Here is a 10,967-nt window from a genome sequence, read left to right on the forward strand (position 1 = left end):
GGTAATGGCGAGATGTTGTGTTGTGTCTTGTGTGTGAATGCGTCGATAGGTGTGTTCGGATTTTGATCCATCTTGGGGATTGTAGTCCAGAGAGAGAAGTGAAAATATTGTGTTTTGTAGTATAAAGGTTGATTGGTATTTATAAGTATAATTTACAAGGTTTAAAAAAATGTTTTTTTTTTCTAACAGAAGACCATCAGTTGTTTCTCTTTCATTTGTAACACTTACACAGGTTGCGGGAGTTGTTTGGAGCCAACTCATGCATGACTCGGTACACATAGCTCTCTTGGGCATTCCATATAGCCTAAGATGGAAAGTGGGTTGCGACTCTACTCTAATCTCTAATAGATTGTTTTTACTTTTTGCTTAGGTCTTGATTCATGAATGTGGAGTCTAATCTCTAATAAATTATTTTTTCTTTTTGCTTTGGTCTTGATTGATGAATGTTTGAGCTAAAAGGGTTTCAAGAGCATAAAGAAACTCATTAATAATGTCGGTATTTTATTTTAGAGAAATTAAATATCCTCCTATTTTTTGTTCCTAAAAATCTTCCTACCCAATTTCTCTTTATTTTATTCGTTTAATGGCTCATTCATTTGAAAATTCAAAGAGTATCATAAAGGAATAAAACATCACTACCAATCCAGCCACTATATCCATAAAGGAATAAGAAAACAAGCCGATTAAATCGTGTCCCCATTTTCACCATTATCCACTAGCAAAGGGTATAATCGTCACACTCGTATCAACCAACAAAATACATTGACATTGTAAACGAAATTGGCTGAAAGCCATTCAATACAAGAATGAGAAAACCTCAACAAACTCAACTGCTAAGGGACAGATTTGCCCCTGATGAAAAGAGTCAGTCAATCAAGCCCAGATTATTATCAAATTTCCAACAAACTTATTTCAGGCTTTTGCAACAAAAAAGTAAAAGAAATAATTAACCCGTCAACGCAGACGCTCCAGAAATAATCTCAATCAGCTCAGTTGTGATAGATGCTTGACGAGTCCTGTTAAAATCACATCATAGATAATCAAAACATAAGCATACCAAAGTGTCAAAATTAGCAACCTATTTTCTTTTATATTGTTAGTATGTGTGTGTGTGTGAGAGAGAGAGAGGGGACCTGTTGTATGTGAGAGTGAGACGATCAAGCATGTCACCAGCATTTCTGCTGGAACTGTCCATGGCAGACATACGAGCTCCTTGTTCACTGCATGCATTCTCCAAAACCGCGTTAAACATCACCTGATAACATTCCCAAAATATTCAAATTACCATTTTGCCCTTTGCCTATTAATTACAAAAACATATCATAACTAGCCCACAACACTGTTCAATTTACATTGTGACCTTATAAAATACTTTCATTTCTTTATGTTACAGCATTGTATAAAAAAAAACAAATAAATGTAAGAGTAAGAGGGAAGTTACGCATGAAAACTGAAACTCTGCAAGATTCTGAAGAACTTCTGACTTTGTTTCACCACCTTCAATTTCATAAGCATCCAAACTACCAATCTTTCCTCCAGCCTCAGATTCTCTTTCCACAATCTTCAAAAGAATAATACCCAACCCAAATATAAACATGTTATCATTGTTAATACAAGGATTGAAATAACATTATTTACCTCAGGAGACAACACAGTTGCAGTTGTAGGCAGAAACGAGACAACTGATTGGAATTTATTGAATACGATCCTCAAAGCATCAAACTCAACATTCTTCAAGATGTCATCTGCAAGTACAGATACCTGAAAAAAAAGTATATATTTTTTTATATTCTATGTAAATAAAATGTATAGTTAACAAAAAAAAAAAAAAAAAAAAAAAGAGAGAGAAGCCATACCTGGGTGTAGTTGAGAAAATTCTTTTGCAACTCAGTCATAATGAGTGAAATGTCTTTCTTGGAGTCACGGATGAGTTGGGCCTTTGCCTTTTCTCCCAAAATCACATATTTAGTTTCTGTGTCTGGACCTGAATAGATGCAAAAATAAATAAATAAATAAAAGTCAAGCATGTGATGATATTGAGAGTTTAATCAAGTGAAGAGCTTCTGTTATGTATATATATTTACCAGCATTGACTTTGTAAAGAGCCCTGCTTATCTTCACTGATGTAGAATTAATACCACCACAAAGACCCTTGTCTGATGAGATTGTCACAATCACATTCTTCTTCACACTCACACCTGTCATAAAACAATAAAAAAAGAAAATTATAAATAAAATTTAATTCTGTTTCATTTTCTACCATTCAGACAAGACTTAAATATGTTAAGCTATATATGCATGTTTCTTTTTTTACTTATTACAAAAAGAACGAGTTTTAATAAAGAAAGCAATTGTTTACTTTTGCCAAACATTTCCCAAGTGTGATATCATTTTCTTAAATATATTTTAAAAATCTTTTATACAAATAAAAACTATGTATGTGATTAAAAGATAAAAACATACTTGGGGTGTCACCAAGGAGAGCAGTAAATGGTTGCCAAAGTCCACGAGAATTTTCAGCTCTAACTTGAATTGCTCTCAGCTTTGAAGCTGCAACCATCTTCATGGCCTTTGTAATCTTCTGAATATTCTTTACACTCTTCATGCGGTTTCTAACTGCACAAAATTAATATTTACAACCATTAACACACCAAGATGATAGATATAATAACTTAAAAACTTTAAACACCACAAAATATTGAAACAAGAGCAAAATGGAGAAAGTAAGTTATGCAGTTTTTCTTAATCACTTCAAGAAAAAGTTAAGTGGCTGAATCGATAAAACAATGAAAGTATGAAAGTAAAAGTGTTTTTTCTGTATTCTGTTCTTTAAATATTGACAAGATGTTAATTATGTGATTACCAATTTGAGTTGAAATGGAACGAACCCCAAGACCTACTTGCTCCCTGCAAACACCAACCAATCATACAATAACCATTAATCAAATATTACAAAGGCACATAGCAAAATATACATGCATAACAGCAGTTTACTTGATCCAGTAGTGTTATTTGTACAATATTAAATACATTATAAACCAAATTTTCTACTTTAATTAATACTAAAAACTGCTTGTATCACATTAATATCAAGGTCTTGTAACCAACAACTATTGATATCACATTCTTAGACTCAACAACCATCCACAAAAAGATACATATAGTCGTAACACTTCAGTTTTAACCAAATTAATGCACCAAGTTAAGAAATTAACAAGGAATATAATGCATTTAACAAATAAAAAAAATTCACAATGATTGTTTGAATACTGAACAAAATTGCACAACTTTGTGTGTCACTTTGATGACAACTGCAACATCAAGATTGCATCCACCATGAAAGGGCAAAGCATCTACATCACCACTTCTTTGTGCGTATTGATGTCTAATGAGTTATAGTATTTTTTTGTGTGCTATTTAATCCTTGAAAAGTAGTATTGAATTAAAGTACCAAACTTTCTTTTCAGTTTTCAGAATATAGCCAATACATATTACTTGGAGTTTTAATGAAAAATATATCACTTTCCCACAAAAAAGAAGGATAAAATGTGTTTTTAACAGAAAAAAATTGTTGTTCTATGCATCTTTGTTTAGCTTTTTCATTTTCTTTGTTGTGGCATTTGCTTAAGGAGGTCCTGTAGTTTACATAAGAAGTTAAAACGGGGAGAGAAATTTTGTTAATTCAGAGACAGTAATATCCATTTTTATATAAAAGACAGTTCAAGAATCCAAATGAGGTATGAGCACACTGAAATAAACAGAATATATTGTAATATAACACCTTCCTTAATTTGTAACTAGAATACAGGACCTAATAGCATCATCAGGCTTCCTAGGTACATTGGATTCCACCTTCCTTAATTTGTAACTATGTAAGGACTCTCCAATTTATATTATTAGTGTAACTTTTCGACTGCTGTGCTGATTTTCGATACCAAAATTGCTATAAACTTAAGAGAAAACCAGACAAATACGTTTAAAATCATAACAATACTACAAATACATTCGAAAATCCACATCAATTTCTGATCAGTGATAACATATGTTTGACTTTACCACAACCCTCCCGTCTACATCCGGGTGTAAGAATAAGGGAGAAATTGCGAACCAAGAACAAATAAACAGAATATATTGTAATATAACACGACTCAAAACGAATAATAATATCTAAATCGAACAAGCAGTTTCGCAGCGGAACATAAAACAATCAAAAAATCCAATCCAATTGTGAACGAGACCGTAAAACCAACAAATACAGATTGAAACAAAATAAAAAAATCTGCGAGATCAAGAAATGAAGACAGATCTTACTCGGTAGGAACAAGAGTGGATCGAATCGCATTGATAGGGCTTGGAGAAGAAACAAGAGGACCGAAACGCCTCCCTTCTCTTCTCAGGGCAGCCATCGCCATTGGAGTTGGATTGTGTGTTCCTGAAAATCAAAGAAGTTTGGGTGCTTATTGCACAGGTCGATCGATCTGTGATTGTTAGGGTTCCGAGAGCTTTGAACTAGTGTGCGTTGTTGGTAATCGCAGCAAACGTTGATGTGGTCCGAAGCTCGTGTGAAAAGCACTGGATCCGATTCTTAAGGCCTACCATTCACAAACTTATATGTGGGCTTCGACTGGCCCAACCAGTAATCGCACAAATGCACACGATACGTTAATGGTTCATCTTAGAGCAACATATTCGTAGTTCCATAAATTGGAATTGAAAGTGAGAAAATAGGAAATCTATAGAGGGTGTTTTGGATTGTTTAACAGGTGACACATCTTTATATTATACTCTTTATATTATATTAGGTTATAATCCGTGAGAACATACCGCGTAAAAAATTTATAAATTTTTTTTAAAATTTTGCTATTATTATGTATAAAATCTAAAATGTAGTTGTGTAAAAATAATTGTTATAATCATCAAATGTTCCTGTAATGATTTTTTTAGAATTACTAACAAAATGGCAATATGGCCAACGCATATATTTACGAGCTAATAATGGAGGATTAACTATCGAACCTGATATGTAAATTGGCTTTTCCTTGTTTTAGTTTGAATAAAATCAAATTAAATTGGTTTGTCCCTGTTTTAGTTTGAATTAAATCAAATGCAATTGGGAGTTCTTAGTTTGAATATTATCAAGATATAATTATAGGTAAAATATGGGTATTTTGCACAATCTTAACTTATTCTTGTAGAAAAATTACAATTTTTACAATATTATTTACAACTCATAGAATTTAATTTTTTTTACAAATAAGTGCATCTAAACTTTTGAGAATAAAAACATTAAATTTAGAAAACATAAGACTGCAAAAAATAAAAATTGAAAAAATGAGCATATAATTTACTAATATGAATATAATTACACCCGTATTAAACTTTAGAAAAAACAACAACAAAGAATTCAACACAGTAAATTAAAAAAGGAACTACAAAATTTATGTAGTTGAATATGTCATGATCAACTTCAGATACAAAAACTCCTATTTACAACAAAATGTTCTTCAAAGTTTTATGCTTCCTCTTTGTAAACCCATCGCTCATACTTCCCATTCAAACAACCCTAACTTGAAATGCTATAACTGCCTAACTGTAAGAAATAAAAGTATGATGCTATTAAAACCAAAGCAACATAAGTACACTGTTATATATTGTACTTTACCAAACAAAAAAATACACCATTTTCCTAATTTTTACATTTCAGCTTCAAACTTAAATATATAAAAAGATTCTCCTTGAAAAATGAACAAATATAATGCATTTGATTTTTTATATTTTAATTCCAGCCATGTTGTTTTCTTTTTTCTTAACTTATTGGTAATAAAATTGAGACTTATTATCTACATATCTTTGAACTTTAACGATTAGCTTTTCAGTAAAGTCAATACGTTTAAAAAACTGGTTATCATGAGATTTGAAGTATAATAGTAAGCAATAAATTTAACCCGAAATTCCATTAAATCATAATTAATTTAAATAAAGATTTTAGACTTTTAGAAACAACGTTCATTTGGGTCGATGGAGGACTTCCTATTTGATTAGAATTCTTGAATACATCTTTGACCATAACCTTGACTCGGTTTTTAGGTAATCCTATAACAAATTCATTTATCTTTTTTGCTTAAAGTTCTTTTCTTACCGGTGACACCAACACCTGAATGTGGTACACCACAAATTATCTACCTGTATTCTTTGTTTTATTTAAATATGACAACCTCTTTAAACCTAAAACCACAAAAACCCATAATCATCTTTCAAATATTATAAATTTCATTGCATATGAAATTGAAAGTATAACTTATAAAAAACAAATAAACATAGTTTTCTTGATTCGTATTTTAACCAAAACCCTTTATTAGTAGACTTAGGGATGCAACGAATTCAACACATTTTGCATATTGATATGAATCGTCCCGGGAGATGGTCTAAGGTGTATCACAGAAAAGGGAAGAAAGTTGCAGGGGGTGTTTAGTCAATTTCAGTTTTATATTTTTAATTCCTGTTAATAATTATTTAGTTGGATATTATTGAGTTATTTTAGGAAGCCCAGTTTTTGGCTAGGGTAGGGTTATAGGGGGGCATTGACGGCTGGAGGAGGACCAGAGAATTTTTCCTTGTTTTCTTGTTTTCATGTGGAGACTCCCGAATCTCGAACTCAGGCCTTATGAGTTTCATGCAAGCATTAAGTTACTTTTGAATTTTACTTTGGTTTGTTCTTAATTCTTCCCTGTTCTTATCAAATTGGTATCAGAGCACTTTCCTGGAGTACTGTTCACATCGTTTACTGTTCACCGAAACATTATTCACGTCGTTTTACTGTTCACGTTCCTGCACGATGCCGAAACCCGACACCAGATTTGATACCGCTGCCCGAAATTTGAATAAAGATTTAGTCTTTGAAGAGAGTTCATCATGGGATCAGATAGAGAAGATGGAGGCGGAATTAACAGAGATCAAGTCCGAATCAGAAAGGCGCCAAACCTTGGTTGATCAGCGCCATGCAGAAGTTATGGCACTCCTGATTAAGGTGGCCTAACCTGCCACCCAACCGCCGCCCGCCACCGTTACAAGACCGCTTCCCGTCACGCAGCTGCCGCCAATCATCCAATCATTACCACTACCCATCACCACAGGTTATTCAATCGCTGCCACCCCCAAACTTTTCGATGCCACCTCCAAATCACCAACGCCCAGGAACAGGAGGATGGCCACAAACCCCTATCATCTACACACAACCGCCCTTGACCATGTCATCGCTTCAATACGACGAACAGGGGTATCCGGTTCCGCCGCACAACATGCGTCCAGAATTCGGGCCAAGCAACACCAAATTCCGAGCATATACGGGGGAGGGCTGGGGAACCGAGGAACAGTCGGCCACACAACCCGTTCGAATGGGACCATGCTTTGGGTCTAACCTAGGACATGGAGGGGGATGGGTCCCAAACATGGATTACAGATTGAGAAAACTCAAGATGCCGCTTTTTGAAGGGGAAGATGTTTACGGGTGGGTTTACAAAGCGGAACGTTTCTTTGATATTCAAGGGTTGGCAACGTCGGGTGAGAGACTACGTGAAGTGGCCCTATGTTTGGAAGGGCCGACACTGGCATGGTATAGATGGAGTGACACCCGGATTCCTTTCCGGTGTTGGGAAGATTTAAAGAATAGGTTGCTGGAACGTTTCCAGGCGTCATAGGAGGGTAGTTTGCAAGAACAATTTTTGGACATACGACAGATAGGATCGGCCCGTGAATACGTGGGGCGTTTTGAACAGATGGTTGCACAGTTGGAGGGCATCCAGGAGTCAATTTTGGAGGGGACTTTCATCAAGGGGTTGAAACCGGACTTGCGCAAGTCGGTTCGGATCTTGCAACAACATGGGTTGGGACAGGCGATGAAAATGGCACTTGTGGTAGATGAGAACGAAATTGGAACAATCACAGGGTCAGACAAAGGAAGTACAAAAGTCAATATGAACCGCCTGCTGGGCACGGTTAAAACCACAGCAACAGGAGCATTGGCAACTCGCACCTCCTTCCGTCGAATGACCGACACAGAATTTGCGGACAAGAAAGCCAAAGAGTTATGTTTTCGCTGAGACGGGAAGTTCGGTCAAGGTCAACGTTTCCCAGAGAAAACCCTTCAGGTGTTGTTGGTGTGTGATGAAGAAGGGGAAGAAGAGGAAGATGAAGAGACAGAGACGGGAGAACACGCACACTTAAACATGATGGCGGTATCTGCTAGTTCGATCGCCGGATTGACCGCACCACACCCTATGAAGCTACGGGGTACCATCGGACAACGTGAGGTAGTGGTACTCATTGACAGTGGAGTAACCTAGAACTTCCTATCATTACGGTTGGTCCAGCTATTAGGGTTGTCCATTTCAGGCACACGCGAGAAGCAGATTAGGTTGGGCAACGGAGGTGTAGATCGAAGCATCAGGATTTGTAAAAATGTGCTACTATCGCTGCCCAGTTATGACTTGACTCACGATTTTTAGCCGCTGGAATTGGGAAGCACGGACGTCATATTGGGTATCGCGTGGCTGCAAACACTGGGCGACACACGGAATAATTGGCGCGAGCTAACCATGACATTTAAGGATAAGGGTCGTAAGGTGACTCTACAAGGTGAACCGGGGTTGAACCGATCAGATTCGTCCCTACAATCGTTAGTGAGGGGTATAACCCAGGTTAGCCAAGGGTTCTTGATTGCGGTACGACAACTGGAAGCCAACGACCATAAGGAGGACCACACTCACCCGGAACTAGAAGGCATGTTGAAGGCATTCACGAATGTATTTGAGTTGCCGACAGGGTTGCCACCCCCTCGAGGTCACGAACATGACATCACGTTAAAAAATGACACCGAACCCATTAATGTGCGGCCATACCGCTACCCGCAACTATAGAAAAACGAGATAGAGCGAATGGTGGAAGAGATGTTGACTGCCGGAGTCATACGGCCGAGCTCTAGCCCGTTCTTGAGCCCAATCCTTCTAGTCAAGAAAAAGGATGGAAGATGGCGTTTTTGTGTAGACTACCAAGCATTAAACAAATGTACGATGTTGGATAAGTTCCCAATCTCGATCATTGACGAGTTACTAGTCGAACTTCACGGGGCAACAATTTTTACAAAATTGGACTTGAAATCGGGTTACCACCAAATCCGGATGAAACGAGAAGACGTGCCAAAAATGGCCTTTCGAACTCACGAAGGGCGTTACGAATTTCTAGTAATGCCCTTCAGGCTCGCAAACGCTCCGTCAACATTTCAATCTCTCATGAATAAGGTCTTTCGTCCCTATTTACATAAGTTCGTCTTAGTTTTCTTTGATGATATTCTCGTGTACAGTCGAACTTTAGCCGATTATCAACAACATTTAAAGGTGCTGTTCAAATGCTTGCGAAACGAGAAGTTATTTTGCAATAGAAAAAAGTGTGTCTTCAGTCAAGCTCAAGTTGACTATTTGGGTCACGTGGTGACTAGTGAGGGCGTAGCAGCTGATCCTAGCAAAATTTCGGCAATGTTGGGATGGCCAGTACCTAAAACGATCAGAGAACTGCGAGGTTTTTTGGGACTAACCGGGTATTGTCGAAAATTTGTGCAGGGGTATGGCAGGATCGCAAGCCCGTTGACCGACTTACTCAAGAAATACAAATTTCTTTGGGGAGAGGAAGCATCACAAGCATTCCAACAGCTTCAAAAAGCGATGACACAGGTGCCTGTGTTAGAGTTACCGGATTTTACTAAAGCTTTTACAATAGAGACAGACGCTTCAGGGTTCGGAGTCGGGGCAGTTCTTATGCAACAAAATAAGCCGGTGGCTTATTTTAGCCAAGTCTTAGGCAACCGGGCGCAACTCAAGTCGGTGTACGAACGGGAACTAATGGCTATTGTAATGGCGGTACAAAAATGGAGACCCTACTTGTTAGCGTTACCGGATTTTACTAAAGCTTTTACAATAGAGACAGGCGCTTTAGGGTTCGGAGTCGGGGCAGTTCTTATGCAACAAAATAAGCTGGTGGCTTATTTTAGCCAAGTCTTAGGCAACCGGGCGCAACTCAAGTCGGTGTACGAACGGGAACTAATGGCTATTGTAATGGCGGTACAAAAATGGAGACCCTACTTGTTGGGACGCCGGTTCACGATAATAACCGATCAGAAAAGCCTAAAGTATCTTTTAGAACAACGAGTAGTGGCGAGTGAGCATCAACGATGGATCTCAAAGCTTTCCGGTTTCGATTTTGAAATTTTATATCGGCTGGGAAAGGAAAATGGGGCAACCAATGTGTTGTCCAGGCGAGGAGAATGTGTCAAGTTAGCGGAACTTACAATTTCATAGGTAAGTCAGGGTAGTGAGCTCTTGGCTGATTTGCTCAATGAACCTGAGTTGGAGGAGATACGAAAAAAATTAGAGACTTCAGGTGAGGAATTGCCCGGGTATAGCATCGATCAAGGGCACGTGCAATACAAGGGTCGTCTAGTCATTCCCCGAGCATCCAAATGGGTGTTGGTGCTTTGTCAAGAATGTCATGGAGGGGTAGCCGGCGGACACAGGGGGATGCAAAAAACGTATCAACGCCTCGTAAGAGAGTTCTTTTGGGTGGTGATGAAACGCGATGTTGCGAGATTCGTGGCTGAATGTACCATCTGTCAACGTAATAAGCGTTCAAGCTTGGCACCAGCGGGTCTGTTACAACCGTTGGCGTTACCAGACCAGATTTGGGAGGATTTATCTATGGATTTCGTCGAAGGCTTGCCGAAATCAGCAGGGTATAGCGTTATATTTGTAGTAGTGGATCGTTTGAGCAAATCAGTCCACTTCATTCCGCTGAAGCATCCATTCACGACAACATTAGTGGCGACTACTTTCATCCGTGAGGTGGTACGTTTACATGGTATACCCCGTTCAATCGTATCAGACAGAGATAAGGTGTTCGTGAGTTTATTTTGGAAGGAA

At 37.8% G+C, this 10,967-nt stretch overlaps 1 protein-coding gene across 1 annotated transcript; it reads right to left on the reverse strand.

Annotated features, from left to right (window-relative positions):
• Positions 1-683: 683 nt before the first annotated feature.
• On the reverse strand, positions 684-4,563 carry LOC111895409 (ATP synthase subunit gamma, mitochondrial). Its single transcript, XM_023891492.3, has 9 exons — positions 4,312-4,563; positions 2,864-2,907; positions 2,464-2,616; positions 2,085-2,198; positions 1,857-1,984; positions 1,639-1,761; positions 1,442-1,561; positions 1,134-1,255; positions 684-1,016 (listed from the first exon to the last, which is right to left on the reverse strand). Exons 1-9 carry the CDS (start codon positions 4,410-4,412, stop codon positions 947-949), a joined length of 975 nt encoding a protein of 324 aa, XP_023747260.1. The 5' UTR covers positions 4,413-4,563; the 3' UTR covers positions 684-946.
• Positions 4,564-10,967: the final 6,404 nt, after the last annotated feature.

This window comes from Lactuca sativa, chromosome 8 (genome assembly GCF_002870075.4).
Source record: "Lactuca sativa cultivar Salinas chromosome 8, Lsat_Salinas_v11, whole genome shotgun sequence".
Taxonomy (NCBI): Eukaryota; Viridiplantae; Streptophyta; class Magnoliopsida; order Asterales; family Asteraceae; genus Lactuca; species Lactuca sativa.

Bases quoted from the DNA above. Each gene is read 5' to 3' on its own strand.
- LOC111895409 (XM_023891492.3), bottom strand. From the start codon at position 4,412: ATGGCGATGGCTGCCCTGAGAAGAGAAGGGAGGCGTTTCGGTCCTCTT. The intron at 2,617-2,863 runs GTAATCACATAA...AATTTTGTGCAG, and splicing joins TTCCATTTCAACTCAAATTG to TTAGAAACCGCATGAAGAGT. The intron at 2,199-2,463 runs GTATGTTTTTAT...GTTTTATGACAG, and splicing joins TCTCCTTGGTGACACCCCAA to GTGTGAGTGTGAAGAAGAAT.